This window comes from Echiichthys vipera, assembly GCF_963691815.1.
Source record: "Echiichthys vipera genome assembly, chromosome: 19".
Taxonomy (NCBI): Eukaryota; Metazoa; Chordata; class Actinopteri; order Perciformes; family Trachinidae; genus Echiichthys; species Echiichthys vipera.
In genome coordinates this window covers 15,704,258-15,721,353 of record NC_139844.1, presented here as the reverse complement: position 1 = coordinate 15,721,353, position 17,096 = coordinate 15,704,258, and the positions used below count along the sequence as shown (strand labels likewise).

Genomic DNA, 17,096 nt, shown 5'->3' with positions numbered 1-17,096 from the left:
AAACAGACTAATGGCATTTTGCTTTTCCTGTCCAATATAATTGGTTATTGACTAATAGAGCTGTACTCTAAGTACATAAAAAATGCCAGCAATTAAAATAGTGTTGCCAGGATAGAAATGACAAAGATGACTTTACAGTGTGGTTTTAAGTTGTCAAAGCTGATGCCTATGCCACTGAGATGTGTATAGAAAGCTTTCATACAGGATTTTAAAAAATGGATTTGGCCCTGACAGCTGTGACATGTGAAGCCCAGTCAAACCTGAACTGTCATTTGTTTACTGTGCATAAAAATAAAAGCATTCATTGGGAAAACATTATTCATCACTGTTTCTCTAAAGTTTGTGTCCCAAAGTCAAGCCCAAGAATACACGGAGTAAATATTTCATGTTTTATTATTTGCAAAGAGAGTATTCTTCATGAAGTCGGCATTAGCAAACTGTACATACATAAATAACCATTTTCATATTTCATCTTTTTTTTTTACAGATTCTGTTTTAATGCAGTGATTACGATGTCTCATCACCACAGAATAATTATCGCAGTTATTACAAAGCTCACTATTTCATGTCGCAGCCGTCTACTAAACCAGTGATCGTTTGGCTTTCTTAAAAGCAGGGGACTTTCAAGTGCATGCTCAAACAGAAAGATAAAAAAATAACTGCCTGTATTCAAAGGCATTTCAACAAAAATATACAAATCAGTTGAGAGCTCATATCTTTTTTTTTCATATTTGCCCCAGTTGATTAAATACTGAAAGTAAAATCAGGAATACAAGCCCTGGCTTTTGGGGAAAGAAGTCGGCCATCTTGGCTGGACGGCTTCAGTGCAGTACCTTCGACAGTGCTCACGTCAGTGCTGTAGGTTCAGATTTTAACTTTAACGTCACATAAAGACTTCATTTCTAAATTTAAGCCTGTTTTTCTGAAATGTGTCAAGCATTCATCCTTCAGAAAGCACTCCTCTCGAGCTGATTTCTGTGCTGTTTCAGTCATTATGTCCGAGTAGTTCTTTAAATGTGTCTTTTGAAAACAAACTCCACATCTGAGACTGTGAATGATTGATACTCAAACTGAGTGAAGTGTACAATTTACAGGGACAATATCCCCACTCAAGATGGTGCTTTAGCTTCATCAATACTAACAATATATCAACTGATTGAACGCTAAATAAATAGTAGCAGCACTGGATATCATGGACAAAAAGCACGGTCAACTTTGGCTCCCAACATACAGTATATAAATAGTGCTTTGTTTTCATTGATTTCTTAGATTTCTTCAGAAACCTTCAAATAATATACACATTTAAGTTAAAACATCATGAAATATTAGATTGGGCGTGAGGCGGGGTTTCTCCAGATGAAGGTCCATTTATTCTGAAGAGTTGGTTTAAAGGGTTGCGGTGACTTCAGGAGAGTGGGTGTGCAATGTTAGTGAGTCTTCATATCACCTCTGAATCACATAATGTGTGTTCGCTCCCCAGCAGGGGAAGAGTTTGTTGCTTTAGGGCACAGGGTAAAAAGGAAACATTCAGTGGAGTCCTTGGCAAAGCAGAAGGTAGATATTCAGCTTTTTCTCATATGGGCGGAGGTCCATTGGTGTAGCGCAGCATGGGATGGAAGGAGCGGGCAAAGTTGTTGGCGTGGTGGCAGCTGTAGTCCTCCTCGGTCATGGGCACAAGGCAGGCCAGGCCAATGAGGAGCAGGAGGAGCAGCTGGACAGGAAGTGCAGCCCTAAGGACCCGCATCAGGAAGGACTGGCCTTTTGAGGAGGAGGAGGAGGAGGAGGAGGAGACGCTGTCCGGAAGGTCAGAACGGGAGGAAACGCAGCCAGCGGCGCCTGGTGATCTGCTCCGGCTGCAGGAAGACACAGAGTTAAGTTAAACACAGAACAGACCTGAGTTCACTACTATTTGCAAATCATGTTTTGTCAAAACTCCTTGATAGCTTTTATAATTTTTTTATTTATTTTTTTGTTAAAACCTTCTATGAAGACCACATCTATAGTGCATTATGAGACATTTATAGTGAATTATAATGCATTCTTTATGGTTTATGACTAATGGATGCTCTTGACTAGTTACAAACTAGAGGTTGACTGACGGGCTTATAATATATTATGACTAACTGCGCCCATACACACTTCAACAATCAGCTGTAGTAAGGACTAATAATATGCAGTATCACAAGTTATCATTGTATGTGTAAGTTAAGTAAAGTACATATTGATGCATTTATAATCATGCTTTATCATAATGTTGCATTATTGGTGGGAAGTAAAGTGTAATGCATTTAAAGTCCTGAAGCATTGTGTATGCAATGTCACTCACTATGAATGTCCATGTAATGCAAAAATGGGAACAATAATTTGTTTTGCTTTGGAGCTTGAAAAGGTTAATTGACTGTTAAGTTCTGATTGAGCGTCTTGTTAAAATATGAAATTTCTGAATTAGAGCTGAAATGATTTGTCAACAGACAGAAAATTGTCATTTATTTTGATATTTGCTTAATCTTTCAAGTTACATTTTTCAAGCTAAAACATCAGCTTCTCAAATGTGAGAATTGTTGCTTTTTGTGTTTTATATAACTATAAATAAAACATTTGGGTTTTGAACTGTTATTTGGTCAAAATAAGACATTTAATAGCATCGATCTCGGCTTTAGAGAATTGTGATGGGCATGTTTCACTCTCTTTCCATAGACCAAACAATTAAAAAATAATTGTCAGATGAATCGATACGGAAAATAATTTGTAGTCACAGTAAATCTGCCAATTTTGACATTTCAAGAAGGTTAAAACAAACATGTTTGCAAATACTATTTTACTCATGTCTGGCAAAAGAAAGAAAGCAAAAATGCAGCAAATAGACCCAGATCCAACAGTTAGAGACACTGTCACAGAGACACACATGTATAGTAGACCTGCATACGCACACACAAAACAGGCACAAACACACTTAGAAAACCACAAGCACTTGTAGATAGCCGGCTGTGTCTCACTGGGGGAAACACTGGTTTTAGAGCCGAGTGTGTGAGAGTTCAATGTCACGTCTCATTCCAAACAGACGCAGGAGAAATGCCAAATGCCTCTTTGGAGATTTCCACGGTTAGAGCCAAGACTCAAGGGGAGGAACGGCATGTTCTTACTGCGGCTCATCATCAAGGAGGCTAAGGGAGGGTCAGACACGTGGACACTCCTCCAGCCTCTCACTCTGCAGCGTGCCAATTTCATTTAGACCTCCTGGATGCTATAATACGGCTGCTCTGAGCGTGCTTGAGCAACATGTGCACATTGTTGTTAAGACATTATTTCTACTACAGCACTCGTGGCAAGACTTGTTTAGAGTGAGTCTTCACCAGGTCTGTGTGTGGTTGGCATTCAGTGGAAATCATAGAAAGGTAAATGAGAAATGACAGAGAGTCAGAGGTGGGTGAGTTAAGAGGTCTGGAAAGGAAACATAGGAAGAAAGTGGGAGTTAAGGTAGAAGGAAGAAAAATGCAGGAGTTATTGCATCGCAACCCTGCTTTCAACTATGAAGAGAATGAAACAGGAAGGAAACAGGAAGAAAGAATAGCAGCGCTAAAGGAGCAGAGGACTGAGGGGCCACTGGGACTCAGATAATGCCATCTAGTGGGCGAGGAGAGTGTTGCTGTCACTCTGAGAGGAGAAGCAAAAAAGTATGATACGGTAATATTTCATGATGCCATTCAAAAAAGCAGCAGGGCAAAGAGAAGCAGTGAAATAAAACATTTAAAGGAGAAAGGGAGCGGCCTGATGTAGGCGAGTCCCCACTCGTTTAAGAGATGGTAACATGGTCTCTAGAATAAGGGAGGATCATGGAACGCAGGGTTAAAGCCTTTAAACCAATCAATTAGAGACTCAAAATCTAAATATAATATCTTTTACAACATGTTAAACATGACTGATTGTGATTGATTGATTCATTGATTTTGTCATGGGATGAATATTGAATAATTGAATGAACAAAAATCTAATTTCTAGTCAGGCATAGCTTTGGTTCCATCATCATCCCGTGTTTCTAGAGGCCAGGAGCGAGGTACCTGTGGCGCGGGACGCTCTCAGGGTGTCCTGGGTGGGCCTGACTACTTTTGCCTCGTGGCTGTATCACGTAATGAGCAGGGAGGGGTAAAAGAAAGAAAAGAATGTTTCAGTCAAGGCAAATAAAGACAAAGCCTCAGATGAGAGAAAAAACAAATAACATAAAGAGCCATAACATCGCTAGAGAAGGAATCATCAACAACCAAAGAGCAGCAACATAATCAATGACGATGATTGACTTTCAGAACCAAGAAATCTGGCTTCTCAAGACTAATCCTGAAACGTTAAAAGAAACTGACAAAATTAAATATGTTTAGCCATTAGTTATATAGCGATTAAACAGAAAAAAAATATAATTTATTTTATACAGGAATCCCAGAATAAGATCTGAATTGAGCCATTACAGAACAGTTTTATCATGTGAAACGAAAAGCCAGGTTTTCTTGTACATTTTTGGCAGATCAAACATGATGTGGGGCAGCAAAAATCATCTCCAAAAGGGAGGGAGGGGGTAGTGGGGCAGCAAAATATTTTCATGTACATGTTAGCAGAGCAATTGAAGAAGGGAAAACATTTATGTTAACAATAAAAAAATATCAAGGGCTGGTAGAGTGGACATAATTATGAGACGTCTACTTGAGAACCTAAGGGAGAAGCTAAGTTGACTCTGATGTGTCTCTTATTGAGCACAAGGGACATTTTAAAGGGAAACATTACCAATTGTTTGCGACTTTGGACAGTCACCTCTGACTCAGGACCAGCTGATCCACAGATTTCTGTTTTACCAGCAGGCAACGGTAAGCAATCCTGAAAAATAAATCAAAACAACAACTGTCACTATAATGTATATGTCTGAATAAAAATTCAGTAAATGGAGAAAAGGATTTTGTTATTTAAACATAAAATTATATGAAAATCATTCACTCATATTCAGCCTTTTCTGACCTGCTGTGTGTTCATGGCCTCCAGTCTCCTCTCCAACCCCTGCAGGTCTGAGCTGACCTCCCTAAGGAGCAGCCTCAGCCGGTTCAAGATCACGTGCACCTTCTCCTGGGCCTCCAGACACTCGCTGCCCTGAGCCTGGGTCCGCTCCGAGGCGTGCGTCTGCAGCAGCAGAGTCTGAGGTTTAGTGTTGACCAGCAGCTGAGCCGACAGCTCCTGAAGAGACGTAACCTTCTGCTGCGAGTCCAGCAGCTCACGCTTGATTTGCTGCGGGAAAATAAAAAAAGACAGAGGAGTCAGCAAAGTGTCAAACATCTTTGTCTTTAAACTGTGCAGTATTTTTTTTATATATTTCTCTCTATATATTTTGACATATTTTACTGTTATTATTTTTAAGATAAATCAGACATTGTTACTATTTCTTTATCCTCCTTTTAAACCTGTTTTTAAAAGGTTAATAAAGTGTTATAACTAACTTGTGTTATCTTTAGAGCAGAGGTTAATGATGATAATATTAAAAGCATAACAAGCTCTACCCAAATATTATTATTGTTCATATTAGAGTGACATACCGTCAGTGTTTTGTGATGGGCTCTTAATGTTTCACGATCCAGTTTGGGGGGGATGGGCACCACCTCGTTCCTCCTGCGGTCGATGTTTTCCAGCCACAGCAGCATACCGTGGCTCATCTCATGGAACTCCTGAAAGGAAAGGTGCCATTGTTGATCTTTTGTATGTGTTTCAGTTTTGCTGATTGCAGGGTACATGCAGGAATCCCAAAGTTAAATTGAATATCTTGAATCGTCATAGTATAGTATGCAATAAAAAGTAAAAAAAAAGTCATAAGCAGTGACTTGAGAAATGTCTTCAGAAATGTCATTCCTCATGAAAAAAGTAAAAAAAAAAGTCAAAATATAAATTGTCTAAAAATGCTTAAATCCGTCATAGGATACCTTGTCTAAAGCAGTCATGGCATAATTTCTGGAGAAAAGTCATAGAAAAGTGTGTAAAAAACGAGCCCCAAAATGTAATAGTATATTAAGTCATAAAAAGGTCAAAGTATATTAAGTCATAAAAAGGTCATAGTATATTAAGTCATAAAAAGGTCATAGTATAGTATTTTAAAGTCATAAAAAGTCTTAATTCTTACCTAATACTTTTATACCTGAAGGCATGTTGTTTGTGTCCAACCTTTTGCTTTGTTACACAATTCTATATGTATCGATATAAAGCTAAATATTTATACAAAGACATTTTAATTTTATTACTATGGACAAAAGAAGAGGCAACATAAAATTATTATTAAATTCATAACCATTCTATCTCTTTTCTGTACCTGGCACTGCATCAGCGCCCTCTGTAGCTCTTCCCTCCAGTCCTCCAGGGAAGTACCGAGCCGATCCCAGCGTGAGTTCATTTCTTTCAGCCTGTCCCTCAGCTCCCACGCCTCCTCTGAGTCAGGCTCTGATTGGAGGAAGTCTGCACTGCTCAGGTTGATGGACAAAACCTCTGCCTTGTGGCTATCTACCCCCTTCAGCAGCTCCTGAGGGGAAGAGTCAAAGACAAAAGTATTTGAAGATTATACATAATGACACAGAACCATGAGCGGGGCCAGACTGTAGGTGGCTACTAGAAAGAGGAAGCTGAGAATACATGAAGTGCCAACAGACAAGAGCGCTGAGTGATGTACATTAGAGGAGCATATTTATAGAATAGTGATATCTCGCCTAATGCTTTACAGGCAGCAACAACTGGAGGTATTGAGGAGTGAGTGTGTTTGTTTGTGTGTAAAGGTGAGTGAAAGGACAAAAGTGTCAGCTGTCTGCATGTAAAGTAGGTCATTATGAAGAAGGCCAGTGGGGTGAAATTACTGCAGACAAACTGTATAATATACTGTTAAGGGAATGACACAGATAAATGTGCACAAGAGATGAAAAGGTTGGCATAATTATTGTGATAAAATTATCACGGTTATCAGTATTATTGTTAAAATGTGCTGAAATGTTAAAAAAGTACTGATACACACCAAGTGTTTTATTGAAAATCACCATGTTTACAGTGACGCAAAACAAACCCACATTGCTGCACCTGCGTCCTGGAGACTGTTGATAACTTTGGTTGGTGCTGGACAGTATCTACCATGAGTGTTTCAAAGTACTGTTATCAAACACTGATAATTCAAATTTGAAACAATAAGACTAATCGTCAGCTTATCATTAAACCAGCAACTGTTTCATCCCTAATGTGCAGAGACCAAGGATGACAAAAAAACCTGCTGCTGCAGAACTCACAGTTCAAATTTCCATATGCAAGAAAACCAAAAGGAGTTCAAAACAGCTCCCTAGAAATTAAACTATTTTGAGAAAAACGTATTCTGTTCTGATACAAATACTAAAACAAACACAGAAAACAAACCTTTAGCTTCTTGATTCTCTGCTGGATGGTGTGTATATCGGTGCTGAGGTCGAGCCCTCGCAGCTGGTTGAGTTCAGCCTCAGACTGACCCAACCACGCCCTCATGGTCTGCAGGTCTGAGATCAGCTGCTGCCACTGCTGCAGGTTCTGCTTGTGCCTGTGTTTCTCACTCAGGGACTGAGCCTGGATTAACTCCCAGCGCTCGATCACACCTGGAGGGAAACAGATCAGATCAATTTAACACGGCTCACACAGTATTTACAGAATGAGGTAATCTAACATCAAACGTGTGTGTTTGCGTGTAACTGACCTGCGCTCTGAGTGTCTGTGCTGGTGGGGTTGGTGAGTCCCGGCATGTCATCCTCGTCTTCAGTCAGCTCTCCCTCTGCTCTCTTTACTGCGTCTATACTGCCTCGACATTCTCCCATCAGACGCATCTGGAGGGATGATGTAAATGATATTTATGTTTTTGCTTGAAATAAAAATCTATGCATTGGCAGAATGTGATTTAAGACAAGCAATGTCACTGCAAATGAACAGGACTCACGTAGCCCATGTATGTGGAACCAATGTCCGGGCTGGAAATGTTGGTGGTGGCCTCTCTCTGCTGAAGGTGGTATCGCCCTGAATCCAGAGCCTGATCCAGCTGTCTGAGACTGGCCTCTAGCTGGCCCGGCTCACCTGCACAGGACACGATAGAGTCAAGACAACTAGGAGGATAAAGTTTTCAATGCCACAGTTTTTATTAGCATGCTCTTGGTGTACAATGATGCTGTGATGGCATGCATTAGTCTGAAATGCAAGTCAGGGCAGAAAACAACACAGAAGTCAGGTTTTAACATGTTAACAACAATATTAGCAGTGAAATAAATGACGAAAAAAAAGACAAAATACAATGATTGAGGTTAACTTTTAGTGATCTAGACCTCAGCATGCAATGATGTCATCTTTGCACTTTTAATGTGCTAAGATCTTTCTGGATGGTGGGACATGCAGCCTGAAGGATGCTTCCTTGTGGGGTAGTAAAGTTAAAAAAAGGCGTGTTTTAGTTTTAGTGGTTTATGTCATGCTGTGGCATTCCTTATCAGAACCAGGGGAGCTGCTGTTTCCTACCAGAGGATGATTTCAATGTGTTCTCAGTCAGTTTTATATAGGCTTCTGGGCTCTCTGGGATAACTACATCTGGGAAGAAAGACATACAACATCCACTACTTAGATATGTGGGCATGATTGCATGTGAGATCTGTGCTAATGTATACTGATTTGTCACTGATCTGAATGTCCACCTAAGTGCTCTTTGATCTTTTGTGTTTCAAAATGTGTATCATTGAGACTGTAACTGGTGCAAGACCATCTGCGGCTTATCAGCATTCATTCATACTCAATTTGATCCCATTTCATAGAAAACATTGGCAACGCTTCATCTTATGTGCACAATTTCCCGATAATAGCCTAAGAAGTTTGCCCGAAAAAAACTATTTAATTTGGTTTCAAATACATTTTCTTGACAGAGCTGCTCAGTTTAAATCAATTTATTTATTATAAGTTTATTATTGGAAACCTATTTAACATAAAAAAATAGAATTATGTTAAAACACTGTCACTACTTCCCTATAGTGAGAACCATTATATAGTTCTTTCCAACTGAGGTAACTGCAGACCTGTAAAATAACGCATTACATTCACAAGCAATCACAAAACATCCATAAAGCCAATCATCCATCATACAATAATAAAGTTGGACCAACCTGACAGCACTGCTGTCCTCAGATACTCATCCTCCTCCACTTGCCCTCGACTCCTTTCCCCATGTCGTCCTCCAGGGCTGTCTAGACCTCTGCTCAGGTCGTAGTCGTGGTCCCACTCTAAGGGGATGGAGTCCACGCTGGCTGGGGTGTCGCGCCCCGATCGGTCAGCCCGGATGGCCGCGGTGGTGCCCGAGGCTGGACGGCTGGACGTTCGGGGCACAGAGGAGTCGCCCCACTGCAGCTCAGAGAGCTCGCCGCCTTCCTCCATGTCCAGCTCTCTGTCTGAACCATCAAGCTCATCATCTGCCAGCTGGGAGAGAAGGACAGGAAAATGTTAGTAGAAGAAGAAAAGCAAGGTGTAAAGGTTATAGAATTTTAAATGATGTGTAACTAAGAAGTGTAAGGGCGCAGTTTGTGAGGTACTGTAAAGATAGCGTGTTTGCTTAACATGCAAACATAACAAGAGTGTGTGGTCTGTTCCTGACCAACTGTCAGTGTGAAACTATGTTGAACACATGTTTGCACCATGTCACCGGAGGTGAAGGAGGACAGCTGTAGTGTAAATGTTGTAATGTGTTCACAGAGTCTCGCATATAGAGTGAACAGTACTTCAGCACCAAGTCAGATTCCCTTGGCTCTTTGCAAGCATCAGACATACATTTTTCTAATTAACTTCCCTGAGTTTGAGCTTGCATTTCCACCAGAGGAATATTATTTTATTGTTAGAGGAACATTTCTGCAAGCTACCTGATGTGTTGTCTGTGTATCTTTACTCACAGGCAGTCGTGTGAGTTTCTTGTAGTATCTGTCGACTCGTCCGAAGACCTCCTGGCAGTATCTCTGCAGCTCCTCCAGCTCTTCCTCGATGACGGCTGCATCCAGAGGTTCGCTCTTCTCAATCAGAGCGTCACCCTGTCTGAACACCAGCTCGATCTTCCCTGTGTTCAGATAAATCTCCTGCTGGAATGCCTGAGAAAAACACATGGCCGGGTTAAAAAAAACTGCATCTAACAATAATACTGACTTAAATACAATACACAATAATATTGATGTATCTAATAATGATTTGATCGTTTAAATTATTTAACTAATAATATACCCAATAAAATGACCCAAAAATTATCATCCCAGTTCAGGAAAACATTTGGGATTTGGGGATAGTGAGCAGATACTTCCATTTGAGGAACTTTAACCAGCAATTGTTTGGTTCTCATTTTACTAGATAAGTGACTTTAACAATGATTTGATAATGGATTCAGCTCTGGAGAACAGCAAAGGTATTTTAAAAATTCACTTACATTTGATAATTTTCTTGCCCAATCTTATCAACATTAAACTCAACACTAGAACAGCATTAAAAATAATAAACTGTGGAGAAATGTCGTGAAAAAAAGGGGTGTATTTTAATAGATGTTTTGTTCCGATATGTGGACTGTGATGTGAGTTTAAACTATATAATATATTATAATAAAAGCACTGTTGTTACATCTCAGTTGTGTTCTGTATCATGTTGGCTCGTTGTGTCTTCTAAGAAGCAATATTTATGTCTTACCTTGAGCTGTTTTATCTTGGCCTGTACGTCACACTCAGAGAAGTGCTCTATGTTGGTCAGCTGGAGGTCCATCTCAGTCAGCCACACGAGGATACTGTCCCGTGCCGTCTCAAACTCCTCCCTCTGGCTGATGAAGTGCTGAATGAACAGGGGGAAACAAACAAACAATCACATTTTATTGTCTTTCTTTACCTTTTAAATTAACTAGGTAAGAAAGGTAGAAATGTATTTATTTAATAAAATGCATAGAAGGGAAGTGAGAGAGTATTATTGGATATTGTATACAGAGAGTTTATTAACACTATCTGTGGTCAGATGAAATAACAGAATAACAACTAATTAAAAGGAAACCAGCTGTTGCATAACTAACTCTTACAAACTTCAGTTGAAGTTGAGCCAACAATCTACGATGATGTTACCTTGAGTCGGCGTAGGATGGCGGCCACCCTCTTCTGCAGGTTATCCCATCGTCTGTTCCCATCATGCACCATTTCCCTGAGTCGGCAGGAGGAGTCGGTGCGGTTCTCCCGGGCCAGGCGACGGTACTGTTTGTTGATGAGCTCCAGCTGGGTCAGGCACTCCTGCACCTGACGCTGGAAGGCCTGTGACAACAACAGATACACACAAATTAAAGCTCTGAATTGGACACACTTATTTGGAAACACATGATATATTACTTTTTTCTTTAAACTTTTTTTTGTGCATGCACAAAGAGACAAACTATTAGTAAGGACAACGGATGCCCCATAAAATCTGTAAAATATTTTCTGTTCTGCAGTAAGAAAGAAAATGCAACAAAAACACACACAAAAAACTGTACACTAATTAAAAAGGTCATTAAAAGGTCAAAATCCTGAACTATGCAGAGTCAACCTGTTTAACTAAAATGAACTTTCCAAACAGTGCAGATCCCAGCGGTGCAGGCCAGACAGGCAGCTAGCAGGAATGTGCACGTGCACAGTGACAGACTGCAGCAGCTGAGCAGACCAGTGCAGACAAGTTTGAGCAACATGACACTCTTTTTTTCTGTTTCCTCTACTCTGCAGTGACTGTCTCTGTCTTGAAATGTATTTTGCACACGTGGAGAAATGTAAATGTCTGAGATGAAACTTTAAAAACAACAAAGCATGCACATATAAAAGCATTAGATTTAATACCAGACATGCATTTGGCTCTGTGTTTATTTTCCTCAGTTATGTGCTTTGCAATTCACCTATGTACATATGCAAACACTGTGCAACTGCAGCAAGATGGCATTCACTCCACATTCTGATAATAAAAGTGAAAGAAACGTGCCTCAAACTTTTTAAGCTCTTCTTTAGCAACAGTGTACAGAACTCCAGAGGAGTTAGGCAGAGCTGCGGTTCTTTCTGAGGTCTTCAGCCAATCCTCAAACCTGGAGTAATCATCCAGAAATCTCTGCCACAACCTCCACGTCTCCTCAATTCTGCACAGAAAAAAATGCAACATGGCTACATTTTCTTAAATACAAACACATGATTGTATGATTAGCAGTAGTATATTCAGCAGTTTTAGACACTGTAGAAGGCAATGAGATTTGGTTGGCATCAAGTGCATCTGCATATACAGTATATTTATAGGCAAGGCAAGGCAAGTTTATTTGTATAGCACATTTCAACAACAAGGTAATTCAAAGTGAGATTTATACATCTAACAAACTGGATGAGCCATTTAGGACACAAATGACCAAATCTTTTATATTAACATCACAACTATTTATGATTAAATGTAACTTTGAAAGCTCTTTACACCCATCACTGGTGAATGGCATCACTGGTGTATGCATATGAATGCAGATATATAAATGAAAGAGGCACTGACTTGAGCCTTCTCTCCATGGACATGGCACAGATGTTCCTCCAGCGTCTGTCCAGCCCTCTGGTGGCCTGCTGGATGGAGTCACACTCTGTCTCTGTGGAGCAAGCGTCACAGTCGTGCAGCAGGACTTCACACAGGTTCAACACTGACGCCACACCGGTGCTGTGTTTCTCTATGTCCCTCTGTAGCTCCTGCAAGACAGTCAGAATAATAACTTTATTATTGCAGCACTTAACAAGTTGTATGTGTAACATTTCTCTATGTGTTGCTTTGCTCCACTTGTGCGTTTCATGCGATTAATTATTTCAGCAAAAGTGCTTAAGCACAGTAAATGCATGTGCTCTGCAGCCCTGGAGAGAAAGGAGGTCAGTGGGGTCTAAGAATCCAGTCCACATTTAGAGCAGCATCTTGGCAGCAAGTACAGTGACTGCAGGCTAGCTTTTAACAAACAGACAGAGATGTATGCATGAGTCATGCTGTGGTTTCCTCCTGTGATTCAGTGTCACTCATTTTCCAGCAACTCAGCTTGAGTCATATTGTTCTGCTGTTATTTAGTATTTACATAAAAGTACATACTCACAACATGTACATGATGTGTGCTTGTTTGTATCTGTGAAGGTGCTCGTACATCTGAGTCTGCATATGTGTTGTAGTATTTGCGCAAGACAGGGTGCCATTACCACATATTTTAAGTCTTAGACAGAGAATGTGCTGTTGCTTTTCTTAAAACATCAGCAAACTATTCTGCTTCGCATTTTTGTAGCCTAGGACTGTTTGTGTGTGGTCCCACTTGCCTGCTGCTGGTTGAGTTTCCTCTGAATCTCCTGGTCATCACAGGTGTCATAGACGATGGGCCTGGACAGCTCTGTCTCGATGTGAGCCAGCCATGAACGTAGGCTGCTCATGTTTTTATCTAACTGCTGCACTGCCACCAGGGTCTCCCTCAACTTCTTCACCCTGGTAGAGAAACAGAGTCAGAGAACAACCGTAAACACTAATGAGGACCATGTAGTAAGGGAGAAAATCTTTGTACAACTTGCTCAAAAAATTAAGCTAAAACAAAGCAGAGAGAGCCCTACAAAACTCTAACTAGAGAAAAAACATAGATAATCCTAGAAGAGATTATTTTACAACTCCCGGAATAGAAAAGCTGCTTCTTCTGCTACAGCTATTGGGAATCCTGATAAATTAAATTATATTAAATTGCAGGATCTGCTTAAAAACACAACACAACATAAGCTATGTAAAGTGCATAAGAAAAATAAGCTTTGCATTTTCAACACTGACTGCAGACTGTTGTACAGTGCAGACTTATCAAACATCTTCAACATGAATTCTCAAGTTTGTCCTGCCTGTTGATATCGCAGTCACACTCCGGCAGATCCTCGCTGGGGCATCCTGCCATATTATCCGTCCCTAAATCCAAAACCATGGGGATGCAGAGTTCCCAAAGGCAGCGTTAACGTCAGGAAGCGTAACGGTGCCGTTCCAAACACTCTTCTCTTTCGTCTGTGTGCTCCACATGGGACTTTCTCTAAGGAGGGTGTGCAGGTAGTGGTAGGGTTGCACAACTGTGACTTATCAACAGTTGCTCTCCAAGGTTAAAAAAAGAGAACCCCAAACAGGCGTGAGTTTATATGCATGTGTGTGTGTGTGTGTGGGTGTGTGTGTGTGTGTGTGTGTGAGAGAGTGTGTGAGTGCCTGAGAGTGACAAGTGCTGCTGTTTCTATAAAGAGACTTACAGTCAGAGGCATGTGCCGCAGAGCTGGCCTGTAATCTGAGTATCATTCACCATATACACACAAAGAGATAGTGAACAGCATCAAAGGCTGGAGGCTCCATGCATGTGGAAAAACATCAATGGATAGCACACAACGACAAGCAAAGTTTTCCAGTAAAACATGTCTGCAAGACAATCAATCCTTGCTTCCTCAGAAAATGAAAAGTCAAAAAGAGGATCAATAAATAAATAAATCAACAAGATAAGAAATCTAAAGAAAACACTACATTGTAAAGCATTCTGCACTCTGTGATAGCTACAAACTGTCTGCTCTGCTGTTGTTTTAGAAAAGGACGGATATACGAAACAAAGAGAGTGCAGCTGTCTGCATGAGGTCAGAGACTGTCCTCCCCTTTCTTCACTCATTTCCTACAGTCCCAGAGGGCAACAGCCGGAAGACAGCCAGGGGGGTTGGGGCAGCTGGTGCAGTTAGAGTCAAAGTTTGGGTCAGGTCACTTTCAATTCACAACATACAGAAAGGAGTTTGTGTTTTCCATATCAAATCAAAACATAAATGAGAAAGAATACTTTGTCGCCAACTTCTCTGTAAACAGTCAAACAGTCACTGGTAGATAGAAAAAAGGAGAGAATGTGACCTCTCTCTGCTTGGTTTGCAGCTCCACTAAGTGGAAGTCCCACTGACACCAGCAAGGAACTCAGGAAATGCCTCAGAAGCATTGTGGGAAAAATGTATTCCCCATGACGTGTGCTGGAGTGCCAAGACATGCCTTCACTAATAAAAACTCTTCTCCATAAGGAGGGGCGATGCAGCAGGGGATGTGTAGGGTAAAGAGAGAAAGCATTGTGACACAGTTTCTGTTTTTCCATCCAAATAACAATACTGTGAGGAATCTGTACGTATGTGTTTTTTAAATGATCAGACCTCAAACTAAAGCCAGACTAGATCTGTTTGAAAAATCTTATCTCCAGTTTGCACACTTTTTAAATATTACTTGTGTCTATCCAACTGATGTTACCTATAATCCGTGTATTCCGACTTTGAAGTCATCTTTGATGAAGGTGGGCGGCGCTTTGATGAGAATTTGATGGGAATTTATGAGGTCATAAATGTCCGTCTACCACTAAGAATGATAAAAGTGTACTTTGTCCCGCCTTAACAGGTGAAACAAAGCTAACAGGAGACTCTGGAAGATGTCAATCAATCACAGTAGACACACCCACATAGTCCTGAGAAGAGGTCTAATCAGCCAGGCTAATTGGAACAGGTGTTTCCAGTTAACCTGGTTGGGTGTTCAGGGGCTTTAAACCCACTTAAACTCTACTATCAAAGTACACTCTCCACCTGCTCTTTTACACCCACCTGGCAGCGATGAGGTCCAGCAGGTGTTGCCAGCGCTCACTGACTTTGCTGAGTTTGTGTTGGATCTCGGCCGCCTTGCTGTCTTGACTGGACCGAGCCAGGCGCTCGCCCATAACTTGCAGCTGCTGCTTGTTCTCCTGAGCTACACTGATCTCCTCCTGGTAGTCCTGGGAGAGAAACACCAAGCAGGTTAACAAGGGGAGGTGTGAGTGTGGTGTATCCATGCATATGTGCATGTGAGGGTACTGTAGCGTAATTTCCAGAGCAATGAACTGCGTAGCAAATACTTATGATGAAACTGCATTCAAAGATATTTCTTGTTAAAAGGATGTTTTTAAGCAACTGTCACTGTTCCAGCCATACCATTGATTAAAAACTATGTCTCTAACACTTAATTAGTTAAGATTCAAACAGGTAATTGCTAATTTTCTTTACTTTGTTTATTTAAATTCCAATGCATGAGCCAAAATGCAAACGCGTTGATAACCCTTGTCTACAAGCTATAATAGTCTAACGTTAATTTTCTTTTCTTAATAACATTTCCTAATAATGAATAACCTAAGTAAATCAATTATTGCATAGCAGTAATGCAGATCTGGAAATGTCAAAAACTCTTGCTGTACTGAGTGCACTTCTGCATGCATGTCTACATATGTGTGGTGTGTCTGTGCGTAAAAATCACCTTCCGCAGTTTTTCGATCATCTCCTCAATGCTGATGTCTCCATTCTGAGAGACCTTGCTCTCCATCTGTGTGAGCCACTCACACAGCTCCTTGTTCTTCTCATTGAACACTGCCCACTCATTCAACTTCTCGCTCACCTGCTGCCTGCGCAGGGAAAGCTGAGGGGACATGGGGGAGGACGAGGGGGAAAGGGAAGATATATATTTTGATGATTAGAAAAATAATCAAAATATGTAAAAGATGTGACAATTTGTTGGTAATCGTGTGGTGGAAAAGATGGAAGAAAAGAACGGAATTGGTGGGAGGTGAACTCAGATAAATAATTAGGAGTGTGGCTGAATGGTTTCTGCTTCAAAACAAAACAAAAGCCTACTCAAGCAGCAAGAGGGATATTCTTCTAAACCTCTCACAATCTTAACCAATCACAGTAACACACACATCACAATAACACTGTTGTTACACAAAGAAAGCAATTTGAGTACTAATTAGGAAATAAAATAACAACAGCCATTTAAAACACCAAAGAAAGAAAATCGTGGGTCATGTATACTGCACGAATCTACCTGGTGGCAGACCTCCCCCCACTGGCGCTGTAGCAGCTGGAGGCGTTCCTGTAGGACTGTGATGTCATCTGCACTGACCACGCCCTCCGAGTTGTCCCTCAGCAGGAACAAGGAAGTGAGGTCATCAGTCCAGCCCTCCACACTGCTCTTCAACTCCTGCATCCATGACATGACAAAAAATGATTTACAACAAACAG

General features: G+C 40.8%; 1 protein-coding gene across 1 annotated transcript in view; it reads right to left on the bottom strand.

Moving 5' to 3' along the window:
• Window positions 1-412: 412 nt before the first annotated feature.
• syne1a (spectrin repeat containing, nuclear envelope 1a) overlaps window positions 413-17,096 on the bottom strand; it is a gene marked incomplete at its 5' end in the record, with an annotated part of 121,139 nt that continues 104,455 nt past the window's right edge. Inside the window, 20 exons of the mRNA XM_083934031.1 lie at window positions 413-1,853; window positions 4,059-4,117; window positions 4,801-4,863; window positions 5,002-5,265; window positions 5,571-5,699; window positions 6,335-6,541; window positions 7,414-7,625; window positions 7,724-7,850; window positions 7,961-8,094; window positions 8,527-8,595; window positions 9,162-9,471; window positions 9,939-10,130; window positions 10,714-10,851; window positions 11,133-11,315; window positions 12,010-12,160; window positions 12,556-12,743; window positions 13,347-13,509; window positions 15,654-15,820; window positions 16,336-16,494; window positions 16,900-17,055. Of these exons, the coding sequence (XP_083790157.1) occupies window positions 1,574-1,853; window positions 4,059-4,117; window positions 4,801-4,863; window positions 5,002-5,265; window positions 5,571-5,699; window positions 6,335-6,541; window positions 7,414-7,625; window positions 7,724-7,850; window positions 7,961-8,094; window positions 8,527-8,595; window positions 9,162-9,471; window positions 9,939-10,130; window positions 10,714-10,851; window positions 11,133-11,315; window positions 12,010-12,160; window positions 12,556-12,743; window positions 13,347-13,509; window positions 15,654-15,820; window positions 16,336-16,494; window positions 16,900-17,055 (3,351 nt within the window). The 3' untranslated portion in view covers window positions 413-1,573. The remainder of the gene's footprint in view (window positions 1,854-4,058; window positions 4,118-4,800; window positions 4,864-5,001; window positions 5,266-5,570; window positions 5,700-6,334; window positions 6,542-7,413; window positions 7,626-7,723; window positions 7,851-7,960; window positions 8,095-8,526; window positions 8,596-9,161; window positions 9,472-9,938; window positions 10,131-10,713; window positions 10,852-11,132; window positions 11,316-12,009; window positions 12,161-12,555; window positions 12,744-13,346; window positions 13,510-15,653; window positions 15,821-16,335; window positions 16,495-16,899; window positions 17,056-17,096) is intronic.